Below are 19,065 nucleotides of genomic sequence, written 5' to 3'. Positions count from 1 at the left end.
AGTCCGGTTTTATCCCATGCTTTTTCAGACCCAGGCCAGCTGGCCTTGGTGAGTTCCCAATAGGACATCCGCATTGTCTCAGTGTGTGGGTGTACCCCTCGCGGTCCTGAGTTCCTTGCTCGTTCTTTCTCTCCTTCTGCTCCTGATTTGGACCTTGAGATTTAAATTAGCATTTTTAAATGTATGAGCTTATTCTATCATAAAAAGCTAAGAAAGAACAACCAAATTCCATCTTCAGCCATGCATCTCAAGAGTATTTTTTTTTACCAACATTTCTACAAATTAAAGCCAAACTTTATGTGTACGCAATGCACAGATCTGGTGGACAACTCACCTGATTTTCACATATAGATGCATCAGCACTCAGAACAGGACATGAAACTTGTGGAGTACTCTGAAAGTTTCTTGGTCGCCCAAACCAGTTACAGCGCCCTTCAAGGCCTATTCTTACCTCTCATTTCCCAATTTGCTATACCTTTTCTTGAATTTCACATAAGCAGAATATACCAAATGTATTCTGATGTATGACTTTTCCATTAAACACTAAGTCTGTGAAAATCACACATATTGTCCCATGGAGCAGCCAACTGCTCATTCATTTACAACGACAATTGGTATTACACTGTGTGGTTATATTGAAGTGTTTATCCATTCTAAAATTGATATATACATCTGGATTGCTCCCAGCTGTGCACTATTCTGAAAAGAGCTGCTATGGATATTCTTACATGTGTCCTTTTGTTCTTATACGCACTTGTTTAGTTGGGCTTTTTCATCTTAATAGCATTTTAATGAAGTCAATTTTATACAACATTAGTGTCCAAACAGCAATTAAACTAAATAATCTATGATAACCATATAAAAGAATATACTGACACTTTTAAAAGACTTCTTTTACAAGATTTTAATAACCATGTACAATAGTAACTCAGTCATGCCTTTAGACTATAAAAACTTCTAAATGTGGATGGCTCTATGCATATTCATATATACACATAAATATATATGTTTAAGGTACCATATATTCAACACACACTTTCTTTCCCTTCTAGGTATGCAAAATGTCTCTATCTCCTAACTGTCCTTCTACCTAGGCACTGCCTCTGAGTTCTGGCTTACACATCTTTCCATATAATGTTTTGCAAAAATTATGGAATACCAAGAAATAAGCTTAATTAAGTCTTGGAGTTTGGGGGCTGTTATGAGTGTCTCTTCTCTGAGTACTACAAATAAATTATTTTCTAAAATTACTATGCTTTATATCACTGCCATATGCTTCATACACACACATAAACACACACCACATACAAGCACCCACCTACACACACAAACACATACCTTACACACAAACATACACCATGCAGACATAAGCACAAACACACAAAATTGTGAAACTAGCTTATCCTTCAATTTTTGTGAACAACTGAGATACACCTTGAAAGTATTACTTTATTTTCTTGACCCTCTCCAAATAAAATATATATTGGAAAGCCCTACTTTTTTAAGCTAATTACACATAAAAGCCAGCAATTATTCACTGAACTACGCTTTCAAGACCCACGTAAGATCAAGGTAAAGAAAGGAGAAAGTCCTGACCTTTACGAATGACAACCTCCCCACATTTCAAAGGTTTATTGACAACACTGACGTGAGTATCCCTCCTCAAGGCTATTGCTCAGCTCACATTCATCATCCTGCCGAGAGTTAGTTTATGAGGGGAATCTTCCGATTTTAGCTCAGACACATCTGGCTTGCAAATGAGGCACCACACCCTCCGTCATTGTGAAATCCTCACCACAGCCTAGATGATGAGATCTTGTGTTTATTAGTAAAGATGTTACAGCCAATAAGTTGCAATGCTATTTTGAGGGGAGACATCTCAGATGTGGAGTCATGGTGCTGAGGAACTACTGGGTTAAATCCACCTCTAAGCGCAGAGGAAGCGGTGTTAGCTTTGTTTTAGATCTGACTTTGCTTGTAGTCATGGAGAAGATTATTTCAGCTGACTTTGCTATTAGAGAAGAGTTAACTTTTCCAACTTGGGCTACTGTTTCATTTATTTTTTTTTCTTATTTGACTGAGTTCTTCTTAACTTTCATAAGGTGTATTTAGAACTCTTGCTTTAAAAAACACACCATAAATATGAATTGCTTTTTAAAATCTCTGACGATATCTGGGATTAGTAACAACTTTCTCTTTTGTCTAACATATACAGTCTTACTTACTTCCAAAAATAAACAAAGACTTTAAGGCCAATTTATTATTACTATTGATAATAACCTTTGATTAGAACCAACAAAATAACTGATTCATAGAGTTCATGCTGAGGACACTTTGCCTTTCTGATGATCCAACCCACTGCCCTGAAGGAGCCTGGACAAGGCTGACAAGCAGCTTGGAAGAAAATGAAGTACATTCCCAGAAAAGCAGATGAATTCACAATTCCTCTCTTTTCACTTTCAAAAATCATATTCTTCATCAGCAACTCTTCCAATTCAACCTCACAAAATGACTTTGGTCCTCTATAACTTGGGTACTATTTCCCCTACAACTGGTCAAACCAACACCACAGACCCCATGTGATGTCTTCAGGAGAAGACAGAATGACTGGGGTTGAATTCCTCCTCAAAGTGCCCAATCTGAAACTGGTCCTGGAGAAGCAACCGTGTGAGTGTAAAATGAAGGTCATGCCACAAAATTGACTACTCAGATTTAACATCAAGGACACAAGAAGGGGAGCAGGGAGAGCAGGAACTGTTCAGGACTAAAAGTTGTACAGAAATAGAATAATGACGATTGTCATGTGACTCGTAGTTTTCACCTGACTTCTAAATGGAAAAGAAAACCGTGGCCGACGTTGTACAAACTATTGGAACGTAAGGTTGTGTTATAAATTAAATGATACGGTACTGAAGCGGAATGTCTTTAGTATGAGAATTGTATTGTGATGAAGTAGAATCTCTGTGTTCTTCAGAGGTACACACTGAAGTATCTGAAGTAAGGCACCCTGAACAGCGCTCTGGGTTGAGCTACCCCAAATACAACAATTATTTATTTAGCTTGTTATTCTATTTAGACTAGGCTCATCTGGGTGGTCTTCTGGGTTGGCTAGGCTTCCTTCTGTGTTTCTGATCAGACACAGTGGCTCTGTTTCTGGAGATGGGTTGTGTTTGCTCAGTAACTGGAGTTCAGAGGAGGCTAAATCCCTGGTTAATCCAACCATAGATTTTTAGTGTGGAAGAAGCAAAACATACACAGAGAGAGAGAGAGAGAGAGAGACAGAGAGACAGAGACAGAGACAGAGACATACAGAGAGACAGAGACAGAGAGACAGAGACAGAGAGATAGAGAGACACACAGAGACAGAGAGACAGAAAGACAGAGAATAACTGAAGCCTAACTGTGGAACTCACTCTTCGCTCCACTAGTCATAGTAAATTCCCAGGTCAGTGTGAGGTTAAGGATGATGCTCCCACCTGGTACAGGAAGGATTGCCAAGTTGCTTCATCAAAAGCCTTGATTCAATGTGCGCGGAGGGGAGTCACTACAGGCAGGATGCAATTTCTTCAGAGGTTTGAAATTCTCCAAAGCAGCAAAACCTGTGGTGAGACTCACAAAGGGTGTGCACTACAATTCAACGTGTACGAACTTTTCAGTAGACAAATCGAGGCATGCTGATGAAAATCAGACACTAGTAAAGCTTCAGGGCTTGATTCCGGAGGGTAGAGTATTTACTTTCTGGATCGGAGCCGTGAGAATTCCAAGCTACACACCAAGAACAGACACACTTTTCTCTATAAGAGCTATGTAAAGAAATTCACTGTGAAAAGTAGGAAGAACATTAGCTGTCGGGGTCTTGTGAAGGTACTGGCTTGAAGCCCCTGTACAGTGCTGAAGGTATCTATCTATCCTGTTGGCCTCATTTGTAAACAGGCATCTCTACTCTGAAATTAGACTTTAACTCAGTGGTATGCTTTCTTCTGGACCCAATCTTTTTCAGATATCTGAGAATGGCGTGTATGATATATAACCTAAGTCCTAACTAGGAAGTGCCTTCCCCCCTTCAGCTATAACATGTCACTGGTCTATTTTGCTTTCTAGAATTTATGCCGGAACAGTTATAATGAAGCAAAAGAAATGAAAAGAACTCTATGGTTCACGTAAGAGGTTTAAGGACTAGTTATGTGAAGAAGCCAATGGAGGAATGGAACCTAGTATATTTTAACTTTACACCAGAAATGTGACAAAGCGGGCCTCCCACTAAGGGAGAATCATCTCAAACTATGCAGTAACCCAATTTGTCACTGCTCTGCTCTGGTTTTCCAGAGCCCTGACTTCCTCCAACAAAAGTACTCCATGCTCTCTTGGAGTCCTGTGTATTGTGGCCTTTGTGGGTAAAGCCAAGAGAGCCACGGGTTTCTCCTGAGTGTTCACACTGTGTGTGTGTGTGTGTGTGTGTGTGTGTGTGTGTGTGTGTGTGTGTGTGTGTGATGGACTGCTGGGAAGCAGAGGCTCTAGAGGCCCAGGTGTCCAACAAACCCAGCAGCTGCCTCCAGGGGTGGGGCCCCTGGAAGTGCCACAGATGGCGTGATTTTCTCACTTCAGAGCGCTCTGCCCCCTTCTCGGTTCAAAGGAGAAACGCAATGGAACAACATTTCAGTTGTTTTGGTTTGTGTTTCCATGAGGGCTTTGAGTGTCCTCCTGAGGCTTATTTGAACTGCGATTTCCAGAAGTGTTGTGTAAGTTGTGTTCGTTGCTTAGCTATTTAAATATCCTCTAGCATGTGTCTTCAGAACCAGAGGAGCAAAGCAGGCTCTGCCTTTGTGGGTAGAGCACGGAGTACTTCATCTAACAGAGTCACAGGTATATTAATCTCTGCCTACATGTGGAGGTGACAGCTGAGCATCACAGTGGTCCTACAGGGGACACCCCTAGCCCCACTTGACAGATGAAGAGACTGAGACTCTGGGAGGTAGAGTCCCATTAGCAGGCAGAGGCCACTGGACTCCACTGTGATATAATGCCTTCGAGGCACCTAAGCCAAGGTGATGAGACACACCAGTCACCCACAACAGCAGCAGTCAACGGAAGCCACAAGGTCCACTATCTGTGTTTTATTTAACACATTTTGTTTGAGATCTTTATATGATTGCTTTATCACTAAAACAGTGAGGCTGCAAATATGACAAGAACCTTATGGGGGGGGGGGGAGACCAAAATGATTGCTACTGAGTCTTCTAAAGAGAAAGCAAGTCATCTTCCTCTTTGAGAACCTTGCTGCTTAGCTACTTAGCCAAGGTCGCCCAAGCATCAATAACAAACTCCAAAGTGGTAATGACTTAACACATTGAAAAGAGTTTATTTTATATCACACCTTAGTTCCAGGGTATCCTTCAGCAACCGTGGGGTTGGGTAAAGCATCTGTACCAAAGACCCAGGTTAATAGCACTCTATGTGCTGGGCAGGAACGTGTAACCAACTGACAAAGGAAAAGAGGACCCCACCTAGAAAGGCTTCAAAGACTACATCTGGAAAGGGCACTGAGATAGCCTCTAACCATCTCCTCTTGGTCACACCAACGTCACATGACTGCCTGTACCTAAGTACAAAGAACATTGAAGAATGACGTCAATATGCACTAATGAAGACGGGAAACATGTAACAGCCTCCACCACGGAGGAAGACAGGCTTTGACTTCTCTGACCTGTTTTAAAGCCTGTATAAAATGTGCACATTGATATGTTTTTGCTCAGTTGAGCACTTATCTTTCTGACATATGTGCTAAGCATGCAAACATGAATTGCTATGGTATCATTAAGTTTGCCTGAAAATCATCTTGGGAAGTGTGTGAGAATTCGGTAGTACCTCCTTGTCCCCCAGCGGGCGCCAAAACTGCAGGTGCTGCCAAATAATACATTCTATGTTCATTTCTTTACACACATTTCTGTGTAAAAGCGGAAATTTATAAATTAAAGTTGGAGAAGTATAACAATATACTGTAAAAACATCGCATGAACATAGTCTCTCAAACTGTTTAATTTTACCTTACTCACCCTTTCTGAGATGAGTCAGATGATACTGTCCCTACCTAGTGAGATGAAGTCAGGTCAGAGACAAAGGTACTCTGACATGGTGTGAGGCTGCTTCTAGTATAACCAAACACAAACACTGGGATACCGTGAGAGTGAATCTGCTAGCCAAGTAGCTACTATGGGGCAGTGCTGGTGCATGCCTTTAAACACAACGGCACTCATTCATGGCCTCAGGAGGTAAAGACAGGAGGATCTCTGTGAGTTCGAGGCCAGTCTGGTCTACAGCATGAGTTTCAGGACAGCCAGGGGTACACAGAGAAACTCTGCTTGCGGGGAAAGGGGATTTAAAAAAAAAAAACTGAGCAATCCAAGAAGCTACTATGTTACTGATGGCAAGCAGAACATACTGAGTTGGTATATTGGATGAAAATATGATCTGTCCCAGCTAGGATGGAGTAGAACATTCAGAGATTTCATCATGCTGCTCAGAATCACCTACAATTTGAAAATCCTTAAATATTTACTTCTAATTTAATGTTCTAACTAATATTTTCAGACTATAGCTGACCTGAGATTACTTCAACTACAGAAAACAAAGCACAGACAAGAGAACTCCTGTTTAGGTGACAAAACTGCTGTGACTTTTGCTGAAGTTTGTTGAGGGTTTATTATTTACTCTTCCCCTTTGTTTTGCATATATACATATACAATGTATATACCATACCAGCCTTTAGTAAAATTTAAAGTAAAAACATTAAACTTTCTACCATAAAAGACCTTAAAGAAACCATGGTGTTATCAGTGATAACTACAGGTACTGTGGCTTGATTTCTTTTTCTTTCTTCCCATATCCCAGAGGTTGTTGTGCTAAGTGAAGCAAGCCAGTCCTAGAAAGGTATCTATTCTACTAAAGGAAAAGGAGTCCCTTTAGAGATATGGAAGGAAATGCTGGTTAGTTTTTTTGTAAAAATTGATATGAACTAGGGTCTAAAAAGAGGGAATTTCAGTTGATAAATTGCCTTCATTAGACTGGCCTACAAAGAAGACTGGGATATTTTCTTGATAAGTGATTCATGTGAGATGGGATTAATGTGTAATGTGAGATAGGCCCAGCCCACTGTGGGTAGTGCTACCCTTGGGCAGGTGGTCCTGTGTTACATAAGAAAGTAGACTTCATAAGCCATGGACAGTAACCCAGTAAGCAGCTCTCCTCCATGGCCTTTGTTTCAACCGCTGCATTGAGTTTCCTGTCCTGTCTTTTTTTCCACAATAGACCGCGCTATAAAGTTGTATAAGCCCTTTCCTCCTTAAGATGCTTTTGGTCATGCGGTTTATCACAGCAATAGAGAACCTAGCTAGGACAGATATTGATGCTAGTGAGGAGTGAGACCTTCCTCAAATAAACAGATGAAGAAAATTCCTCACAGCTGCTTGCATTTTGGTTATTATAGTCATGCTGAAAACCAAAATTATTCATCAGAAGTTACAAAAGTCCACTCTTTGTCAATCACACCCTCAGAGCCTGAGCCTTGAATTTTCATTGTAATTCAACCAACCTTATACTGAGGGCTTGGGTTTGATTTTCAACAACTTGAGTCTTACGGCCACTGGGCAGAAGATCCTCTACCAGGGCACACTTAGAAACTTTTAGGCTGTTTATGTGCATCTGAGGCCAGTGAATTTTATCACAGACTCATCCTTTGCCTTTTTCACTTTAGCACAGGATGCTGGAAGTACCAGCTAGCATCAGTATGCTCCTCCCCCCACACAATTATCAAAAGCTTTATGTGTAGTCATTAAACTCCTTGCTCCTTACAAGGGGTTAATACAGATCATCAAGTGTGTTTACCTCAATAGCTTCTTTAAATACATGAGATACAAAAGAGAAAGGTTAGTGCTTAATAATACCATGTTTGTGTGCCAAGTTGACAAGGAGGACTTAGTTGTGTTGGTCAATTTTGTGTCAACTTGACACAAGCCAGGATCATCTGAGAAGAGAGTACTTCACTTGAGAAAATGCCTACAGCGGATGAGCCTGTGGGTATATGTCTCTATGGAATTTTCTTAATTGCTAATTGGTAAAGTGGGGCCCAGACCACTGTGGGTAGTACCATCCCTGAGAAAGTGAACCTGTGATATAGTTAGCTAAGCAAGCCAGAGCAAGCCAGTAAGCAGCACTCCTCCATGGCCTCGGCCTCAGTTCCGTCTTGAGTTCCTGCCCTGCCTTCCCTTCTTTATGTGAGCCACAAGCAGAAATCAACTCTTTATTCCCCGAATTGCTTTGGCTGTGGGTCTTATCACAGCAATAGAAGCCCAACTAGGACAAAGGGTAAGAAAGGATAACAAAAGGATTAAATATAACTAAAGTATATTATGTGTGTATAAATGTCTTGATAAGGTCCCTTGCTTTGTATAAGTAATACACTAATTAAAAAAAAAAAACATGAACGTTACTCTGTGTAAGACCTGTATTCAATCCTAAAAATATTAGTGATAATCAGGAAGGTATCCCTGTGAAGGCTGTAAATGTCTTGAGGGGTAATGATAGTTGTGAACATCATAAGATCATGTGTATTTGAGTAAAAGGTTATTTCTCACTTGAACCAAGTCAAGTGCAGATATTTCTAGTTCAATGGCTCTCTTGTGAACCACAATCTACCTAAGGTGTCCTATCTCTTAGACCTGCCATGGTGAAAGGGAAGGCAGAGTACATGCCGGTAATCACTCAGGAGTCTTAGAACTAACAGGGCTCTACACTCCTGCTTGGATCTAAATGTGGCTGGAAAATGTCTTCTAGCTGTGAATTGAGGAAGGAAACACGATTCTAGGGCTGAGTGGGTTCTGAAATGATCTGCCACAAAGTTACCCCAATCCAAGTCTGCTGGGAATACAGACAGACTAACAGACACATTCTCCTGGAGTAGACAGCGAGTAGTAAGACATGAATGAATGAATGGACCCTGGAGATTCTTGAAAGATGTAGGATTGTTTTCAAACTTCTGTCAGCTACTGGGCAGTGATTGCAGAAATGTGCTTGAAACACAGTCTGTTGATACACAGGGCTCGCTTTTCATAGAACATGAAAGAAAGCCGATGTTCTTCAAGCCCTCCAAAGCCGGGTGTTGCTGGCAGCTTTGTTTGGAGAATGCAACCCGTGTATGCTTACCAGAGTACAAATTCGTCCAGAATTTGGATCACCCAGACTGAAGAAGGGACTGTAGTAGCATCCATTCACACATTTGCCCAACATCTAAGAAAGACTCCTGACCCAAAATCAAGTCACATTTTAGAAATTTTAATCTTTAAATCTCCATTTATAATTTTATAAAAATCCACTTTCTTTACAAGAGTTTCTTTCCAGGTTTTTTTTTCTTCCCTTGAGTCATTTTTTTCTTAGGAGAAAAAAAAATGTAACTTTTGGATGAGAGGAAGTGCACTTGAGGCTCACATGTGGAGACTGTGTGAGAAAAAAAAAAATGACGGAATGAATACAGCATCCCTTCTGCCCTAACCCAGACCAGCCTGCCTTTGGCGACAGGAGTAATTTTTCCACAGCACCACCTGGAAAGGCCAGGAATGCCACCATCCTTACACTACCTATAGCTACAGGACTTTCGTTTGCCACCTTAATTTATATATTCCACCTGTGTGCTGATTCTGCTGCCTGCTGCCCTTAAGTGATTCTAATTAGAAAACACACAGGGGAATCCTTGTGGGATTCCAAAGCTGCTAGGATCCCCTTTGATCTCCCATCTGAACCACCAGGGTTTATTGTTTCAATTTCTTCCCTCAGCGCTCCGGTTGACAATTATTGGTATTTTAGAGCCTGGAGATAGCAATGGGATGCCAAGCAGCCTTACAGTCCACAGCAAGCACTCCGCCAGGGATGGGGGAACCTCACTCCTAAAAGAAAAGGAAAAGATACCATCGTGCCCTTTATAAACAGTTTGTTAATGAGCTGCTGGCTTTGGCTAGAATTTTAAGGATATTCCCAGCATTTCCAAAGAGGCAGATAACCGGATACAAACAGATGCAAACAGCATCCTGAACTACAGCTAGTTAAATTCTGCAAAACTGCTGCGGCGACCCAAGGAACGTTTGGAGTGGCAAAAGAATTTGTCTTGAGGATCCCAAAGTAAACATTTAAGCTCTAAAGGTAGTTTAACTAAGAAGCTCCTATCCGTTTCTAGTGGTCATGGAAAGCGGTAAAGAAGAGAAGAGCAGCGTCCCGGTAGGAAAGTTTCATTTATTTAGTTTCATTCACCCAAGAAGAATCTTAAGGGTTTATCCTATGGTCCTGGGGGCCGGGTGAGAAATGGAAATGTGTGAAAAGGGCTGTGGGAACGTGTACTCACACTTGACTAGGGCTGGGCTCACCAGGAGGGAAGGGCTGGGCTGGCGCTGGGGAGAAAGGAGGCGGAGGGAACACAGTATAAAAGTCTCCAGCTTAACAGAGCGCCTGCCACTTGGAGCCACTTCGGGAAGGCGGGAGCCAGAGCCTCGCCGCCGGGTCTGTCCCTGCTCACTCTAGCGTCGGAAACAAGAAACCCGCGCTCTCCCGGCCCATCGCCTAGCCGTTCCGTCCATCAGCAGCATCCCTTGCAAGGCATGAGTCGTTCGCTGGAGCCCGAGGCTGCAGCGCGGTCATGAGGCGGTGGCACAGTAGCAGCGGCTGCGTTTCGGCAGCCCCCAAGTCCCCTCCAGGCGCGGCGCCCCCGGGATGAGCCGCCCCAGACTCCAGCCTGCCAAGCTGAGTTACCCAACGCCCCGCTGACGTCCGAGCGCCTCCACGGCGCACACCGCGTCCCTTGCAGCCTCCCACGCGACACCTGCGCGCTTAAGTAGACGCGCGAGCGGATTGAATCCAACTCACCCACCTTTCTGGCTCTCCAGGGCGCTACGGGCCAGCGATCTGCGGTACCCAGTTTTCAGCCAGCCCAGAGCCCAGCAGCTAGTGTCAAGACCCTTGTGGACGAACAGAAATTGTGCCACTCCCCCCAAGTCCGCCTGCTCAAAGCCAGGGCGCACAGTGGCGTTGTAGACACCTGGTTTGTCGGGCCCCTCAGTTCTCCACTCCAACAACTCCAGCTCTACTTTGCCCATAAACTTTTCTCAGGTGGCCCAGGCGCTCGCCACTTGCCCGCAGCCCGGAGCACTAGTGCGAGCAGAGGGCTAGCCCCTCCGCCACAGCGATCTCGGAAGCGCACACTTAGCACAGCCGAGAAGGCGGACACAGGCGCCGGCGGGGCGCCCCCAGTTATCCTCAAACGGTGACAACCTCGGTGACCCGAAGCTAACCCATCCGGGGACTTGGCGTGCGGGTCTACGAGGCTGGCGGCCCAGAGGAGCTCGGAGTGAGAAAGGTGGTGGCCCTGAGGGTGAGTGGCTCGGGGCAGCGGGGGCGGGGGAGCCGAGAGTGGAGGTAACTCCGGGCTGCCATTGAAGCCCCCCTCCTCCTTCTCCTCCTCCACCTCTTCCCCGCGCTCCTCTGGCGGCGGCTCCCGCTCCAGCTGCGGCACCGCGGCCACATCTGGGGCGCCCATGTGCGCTCGGGGGCTCGGCTGCGCCCGCCCCGCCGCCGCCCCCACAGCTCCCTGCCCGCAGGGTGGACCCTGGCCTGGCCTGGGTCTCGGACAGCCCCTCGTCCCCACCGCCGCCACCTCCGGACAGCTCCTGGGATTGCTCGACCACCGGCTTGGACGTCCCCGGCCCCGCGGTGGCTCCGCTGTGGTGTGGGGGCGGCGGTGGCGGCTGCTCCTGTTCCCCGGGCCCCGCGCGCCCGGCCGAGCCCAGAGGCAGCCCTGCGGGCCCGGGGAGCGGGGCCCCGACGGGGGCCGAGGTGGGAGCAACGCAGCCGGGCTCTGGGGCTCCGACTCCTCCTCCCCCCGCGCCGCCGCCGCCGCCGCCTCCACCGCCCGCCGCACGGGGTCCTAAAGCCGCGCGACTCAAGAGGATGGTGCGCTTGGCCGCCGAACTGCTCCTGCTGCTGGGACTACTGCTGCTCACGCTGCACATCACGGTTCTGCGCGGATCCGGAGCCGCCGACCGGCCAGACGCGGCTGCGGGCAACGTCAGCGGGTCTCAGCTGCAGGTGAGTGCGCCGCCGGAGGGGGCGTGCGTGATTGCGGGAAGCTGGGGGCCAGGAGGCGGGTCCTTCGTTCCACATAAGAGCACTTGTGCCTAGGCGACTCTGCTAAGTCAGAAGTGCTGGGCTAGATGATGGGGGGCGGGTAGCCATATGTGGAGACCAGGCCGGGTGCAAGGTCTACTACCTAAAGCACTCCTCAGATCTGTTACTGGCCAGGCACCAGGAATGGTGTTAGGCTTGGGATGTGCAGGCGGCCTGCTGCAGGCTGCTTTTGCTTCTGGGTGCTTTCAGAGATTGAGTAGTATGTCTGGAGGCAAGGAAGGCTAGAGGTGAGGCGACACGACACAAAGAGGCCTTATGAGATAAATCTCCAAACTGTATTTAGGAGAAAGAATTCTGATGGTTGTGCAAGCAGTGTCAGAGGTCAAGACATAATTTCTGGAGTATAGCCAGACACCCCAACCTTGTGGGCGCGATTCCTTCACCTTCTGTGCCCCCTTTGTAGCATGCAAAAGTCATAGTCAAGGCACCTATGGAGATTTGGTCTGGAGTTGAGAGACTTCTTCCCAGTGACCATTTCCTTCTATTGGTTCCTTTAGTAATAAGTTCCATTGATCCATTCAGTTCCAACACAGGGGAAGAGTCGAGGCCTGGGGGCATATATCGGGCCTTGAAATACACTGAATAAACGTTGCCCGCATGGGTTTTTCTGCTATGGCTTTGGAAAGTCCTTCTCGTGGCGCGAAAGACGACAGGTGCAAACCTGGAGAACTAATAGAAGTGAGCTTGGATTTTCTTCCGGACACAGCCGGGAGTCTCCAGTCCCCAAAGAAATCAAGTCAGGCCTACTAAAACTATTCAGTCTGCAATGCCGATATTTTTACATCTTTATGCCTTTTAGTTTTTTTTTGGGGGGGGGAACAAGCTATTGTTGAGAGGAACAGTTATTTAAACAGCTCTATAGCAGGTATTTACCACAGCGCTGTTTTAAGAGTGTTACAGGATTTAACTCATTATTCTCACCTTAATCGTCATAACAAGACTGTTCATCTCTCTGCCTTACAGATTATGATGTTGAGGTGCAGGGACATTAAGAAACTTGTCCGAATCCACACATTCCCACTTGTTGGTTTATTATACCAAGCAAGGTGACCCTTACGGATGTAAGCCATGCCTGCGAAAATACATACCTCAAACGTAAATGTTCTTGGACCCTTCTAAAAACACTCTGATTTTGTAGGAGCCTCTCACATAACCCTTTGAATAAACCTGTCCAGTGACAGATATTTCCTCATGCCAAACACTTGAAGGAATAATTCCTAATATCTCTAAGACTGCTGGAAATCGTATTTGATATGTAATGCTTTCTTTCCTAGTAAACCCATGAAAGGCTGTAAAGATGATGTTCTATGGAAAAGTAAATTTGGCAGATTTCTTTACGAGGTGCTTGCTATCATTAGAATAATCTCCAATTGGCCTTTTCCACCCCGACAGTAAGTTAATGAGAGAAGCAGCTGGAGGAATTGGATAGGAATCGCAGAGGGCTTTTGCTGAAGAATAGCCCCCTCAAAGGCAGAAAACATGGGTGATTTAGAAAGAGTTCTAATCCTAGGAATATCTGGGGTCCTAAGTAGCTGCTAATCCGGTAGCTTCAGGTTATCTGGCTACGGTGTTCGGTTACGGTGAGCACCCAAAGCTGGCCCTTAACCAAGCCCCAGTGATGACTTTAACAGCTTCGTTTGTAACTTCATACTTTTTTGTAATTTCTCCTTATAAAAGTTTTATATTCTTCCTGACCAGAGTTATTTCTTGGGCTCAAGGCAGTATGATTCAAATGGACAGGGCCAACTAAACCTGGAAAAGACATTTGTCTGCTGCCTGCCGGATGCAAAAGAATGCATTTGCTAGCAGCAGGTGTATTTGAAGACAAAACTGTGGCTTCTGGATTCCTCCTGTTGTCTGCACATTTTAAAATTCAGTCTTAAACCCCATCTAAATCATTTGACTCATATGCTGCCAAAGTCCTTCTCAGTGATCAGAAGCTCAGTGGGTCTCATATATTATGAAGCAGGTACTTGTGAGTTTGCCTCAACTACACTGTGTTTTGGAATTATTGAAAATGAGACACACCTTTATTTAAGATTTGGTGACTTGCATGGATATCCAATAAATGCGCTCAAGAGCTGAAGATTTACTGAGTGTCTTTTACATATGACAGGCAATACACCTAGCACATTGCATATATTAACTTCTCTAAGCTCAAAGAATGAACCTCAAGAACTAGTTACTGCCATCATTCTACTGTCAAGTGGAGAAACTGAGTTAGGGAACTCTAAAGCTGAAGAGCTAAAAGGTCCCTTAATTTGTTTTTCTTAGTTTATAGTGTAAAGATGTACACCTTATATTTTGTATATTGTATTTCAAATTATGTATTAATATTCCAAGTTCTTGGTAAACTTATAAAACTGGCTACAAAAGAGGGACAACTTTTAAACAAGTTACATTTCCAGATGCACATTTATAGTGTTACTGTGTCAACTACCAATACATACGTATATATGTAGGCATCTGTACTTATATCTATATGTAAACACGCTTAAGAATCATTAACAAGATTTCTTTGATTGTTCCAGGGAATTCTTGGAAACTGAATTTTGGGTTGTTTTGTTTTGGTTTTTCCTTTGTGGCTGTTCCATCGCTACTGGTATGCTGCCATAAAAATAAAGTGTTTTGAGCACATAATATCACTCTGTTGGTTAGTGGATCATAAAACATTCAGTAAGAAAGTCTCAGCTGTCAGTACTAGCTGTATAAAAATTCATGGAACTGCCAAATATTTTGACTTTTGACTGACATCTTATATTTTGCTGGCATAACTTTCTCTTGTGCTGGTCAGAGACTCTGATTGTTCATACACCTTTAATTAAATTATATGAGAAAAATTATATAATAAAAGCACTGTAGAAGACAGAACATTTCAAAATACAGGCTCCACAGACCATAACAATTCAAATCAAAATAATGCTATCTCCTTTTTAAACTGAATTCTCGTGTACCTTCTAATAAATCTCACTCAAATTTAAAATCGTGATTTTTTTTTTTTTTGGTAATAAAACCTGACCTCATTAAAGCAGTGAGATTGAAGAAGGTTAATAAAATGCCAAACTGGGTACCTTTACAATAATACAAAAGGAAACTGAACTCTGAACTTCAGTGAAAAGATTTTGTCCTGGATCTGTCATCTTGATGAACAAGCATGCTTCCTCTTCATTCGCCTGTTGCCTTCAATAGAACAGTGTAGCTTCATGTACTCCCTGTTTTACCTGGGCCATACAGCACTAGAAACAAAACCACTATTCTATGAAGTGAAATCCTCACAGGGACTCCAGGGGATTTATCCTTGGTGGATTCATTCCAAGACTTTGGTGAATGCCCAAAACCCCAGATAGTGCCAAACCCTGAAACAGCGTTTCTCTTCTACAAACACTATCATAAAGAACAAAATCTTTCAATAAGATAGATTTCATCACTCTGTGCCATTTAAAACCTACAGATTAGCCATTTCTGAACTAGTCTATTTAGTATTGTTTGATTGCTGGTAACTAAAACGAAGGAAGTGAAATGACAAAGAAGGACTGTGTCCATTCCACAGAGGAGGATGTGGAGAACTGAACAGCTTGAAATAACTTGGTCAAAGCTACACAGCTAGGGAGGGAGAAGGGCGGGCCCAGGACTTGGACCCAGACAGGATGACTGTAGAGTCCAAGCTCTTGTTCCCGTCTGTCAACAAGACTCCTCCAGTTTTGATTCAGTTAATAGGCATTTATGTTTCTTGCTTCCCAACTTGCCTGCCCACTTTCCAGTCAAGCGGTCGCTCTCATCACTGGAACCCTTTATAAGTAATGGATAATTGTCCCACTTCCCTACTGGGGCATCACAAACCGCACCACAATTTAGTGGCTTATGTGCATCCAGAGTTTTATTTGCTCATGAGTTGGTAGGACAGCATCTAGCCTGGGGCTCAGTTGGGCGGGTTCTTCTGTTCATTGCCTCTTAAATTATTCCTGTATTTAAGCCCTCTGTTGGGATAATGTGGATGAGGTAGTGTTAATGACCTCATTCATAAGTCTGATGGTGGTTGCTCATTATCGCCTACCTGTTTTCTCCACATCCCCTCTCACCTTTATCTCCACACAACAGGCCCAGAGCAGTAAGCAAATAAAAGCAGGTCTAAGACCCTTTAATACACTTTCACATCTTGGGATCAGCTCTGCTTCTCACGTACGGGATATAGATTCTGGTTCTAGTGAGGAGGAGCCGCCAAGTTACATTACAACGGCCTGTGTGTATCTGAAGGGATTCTTGCAAATACGATATTGATCTTTTTGTTTTATGGGCTTCATAAATGTCTTGGCCAAGTTGCTTTGTTTATGCAACTTTTGGCCATGTAGTAGCTGGCTGTCTTAAATGTATTCAATTCCCAATCTTTTCCCTAAGGACCTTTTGTTAAAGATTGTAAAAATCTTTAAAATACATTCTGTTCAAATATGTTTGTCGTTAAACTACTCTAGAATAGCAGTCTACTTTGAAGCTATTTCTGGGCTTTAAATATGTAACTATCTTTTTCTGCTCCAGGGAATAACCAGTTATCTTATCAAACTTGTTAAATGCTCCACTTTGTTATATACTGCTCCACTATGATTTTCACATGTATAAGTCTGTTTCATCACATCTATTCATGTACATATATTACTGTGTTTGTGTAATGTAGTTATGTAGTATGTTTTAGAGGACAAATATATTGATATCCTGTTTTGTTTAAAGTATATGGGTCAGTGACATAACTCAGCAGGTAAAGTCTTTTGCCACCAAGCATGAGGATCTCTGAGGGTATTAGTTTACCTCAGACATTTTGGAAGATGAAAACCAGCTCCCCATAAATTGCCCTCTAACCTTCAAAAGTACACTGTGGTGTGTTGTGAGTTCACACACACACACACGCACGCACACTCACATACACACTTTCACAATGCTTTCTCTCTCTCTCTCTCTCTCACACACACACACACACACATCAATCAATTGATGTTAAAAACAATTCTTGAAAATGTATATTAAGTATATCCCAGTGAACTTTATAGAGTTGTTTTGCTTTAAATTACTAAAATTTTAATAAAATTAATTTTACTTGTCTTACTGCTGTTACCTCTCCCATTAGGACAGAGGTGTCTGTGTCTTGAAAAAGATTTTATGTTTATTTTTATCGAAATTGATTTTTTTAATTGAAAATTTTTTTTCAAGCAATATATTCTCTGACTGATTTCCCTTCCCATATCCTCCCCACCCTACCACCCACTCACTCATTTAACTCTGTCACATCTTTCTCTCTCTCTTTAGGAAACAAAAAGGCAAAAAAAAAAAAGATTCAGTTTTTAACATCCTTGTTCTATAGATTATTTTCTAGGTCTGAATGCTTTTGAGACTGGTATTAGTTTTTGTTATGCTCATCAATTTTGTTCTGGAATCTAGAAAAACAACACTTAGCAATACCTGCTTACAATATCTGGCCTTAGTGTGTTTATGGATACTGATATTGCATTTTGGTAGTATCGTTACACACTCATGGCAAAGATTCAATTTTCCTTCATTTTTGCACTAGCACTTTAAATAATAAAAATTGAATGTCAAGAAAAATAATATTAGAACACTCTTAACATCCTCTGTTGCTTGCTATCTCCTTGATTGGAATCTCTGGCTCATATTCTGGGTGATTCCACTGTTTATGGCCTATTTAAATTATGGAATATTTCTTTAGTTGGTTGTAGTAAATTATGTTTCTGAGAAAAATCATACATTCTCAACTGAATTTTAATTTTACTAGTATAAGGTTTATGCATAATTAGGCATTTACACCTTTTCTATGTTCTTTGTAGTATATATTTACATATATGGTACCTAATGTCTTATATAATAAGACCTATAATAAGAGTGTTGGTTGTATTATATAAGCCTCCATACCTTGATTTCTCTGATCATTCCTGAAGCAAAATCACTATGGTCTTACCCTGACATTGTTCCTTTTTCTCTTCTCGTTACTATAATTCTGTACATTTTTAACTTTACATTTCTAGAACCCATGGTGTCTTTGGGGTGTTGTAGTTTTATTGAGGTGAAATTTCTCATTAATCTCTTTTATTGCATGTATATTTAAATGTTTTTGGTTTTTAAGTTGTTTCTCTAAATCCATTTTGGGTTTTTTTTGGTGGGGGGGACATTGATTTGTGTAGAGTTGTCAACCTTTACTTTCAATTTTTTTCTGTCTTAAATTTTTTTATTATCTAATACTGGTGAGCTATGCCTCAGTTTTCTTTATCTATGAGATCAAGGAATTAACCATTTATAATTACTTTATTACTGGTAAATTTGAAGATATATTTTCCATAGTGTTTGCTGTTTTTTTAAATTTCTGGTTGTTTCTTTGCACCCACCATCAGTTTATCTGTGTGACTCTAGCAAGAGAGCTAACCTCTCTAGAGCTAGTGTCTAACCTAGTGTCATTTAGAGGACTAGCAAAGCACTTCGGTAATTTCCTTCTGGCCATAATCTCAAAATTATATTTGTCTTTGGGATAGAAGGATATCCTGAGAATTATTGTTATAATAATATAATTATTGGTATTAAAGAAGATTATTAAAAAGATTGAAACTCAAGATTTGGCCTTCAAAATTTTTTATTTTGCTTGCTTTCTCTCAAATTATGGAAGCAATGTGTCCTAGTCCTATTACTTTAAAACTCTCACAAACATAATTTTGCTCACACATTTCTACCACTGCTGAAATCAGTTAGTACTTGTAACTTACATTCCCCTATGAAACAGGATTCTGACTCCTTTTCTGTCTTGTCTGTAGGTTGTCTCCAGAATTTTTTAAAATTATGTTCTTTGAA

The 19,065-nt window shown here is 42.6% G+C and overlaps 1 protein-coding gene across 2 annotated transcripts in view; it reads left to right on the top strand.

The window, feature by feature from the left end:
* The first annotated feature begins 11,911 nt into the window (after positions 1 to 11,911).
* Ism1 (isthmin 1) overlaps positions 11,912 to 19,065 on the top strand; it is a 76,339-nt gene continuing 69,185 nt past the window's right edge. For both annotated transcript variants that reach the window (XM_026788438.1, XM_005365532.3), the window contains exon 1: positions 11,912 to 12,123. In XM_026788438.1, the coding sequence (XP_026644239.1) occupies positions 11,986 to 12,123 (138 nt within the window). In that variant the 5' untranslated portion in view covers positions 11,912 to 11,985. The remainder of the gene's footprint in view (positions 12,124 to 19,065) is intronic.

This window comes from Microtus ochrogaster, unplaced genomic scaffold (assembly GCF_000317375.1).
Source record: "Microtus ochrogaster isolate Prairie Vole_2 unplaced genomic scaffold, MicOch1.0 UNK3, whole genome shotgun sequence".
Lineage (NCBI taxonomy): Eukaryota > Metazoa > Chordata > Mammalia > Rodentia > Cricetidae > Microtus > Microtus ochrogaster.
This window is presented reverse-complemented; position numbering and strand designations above follow the sequence as displayed.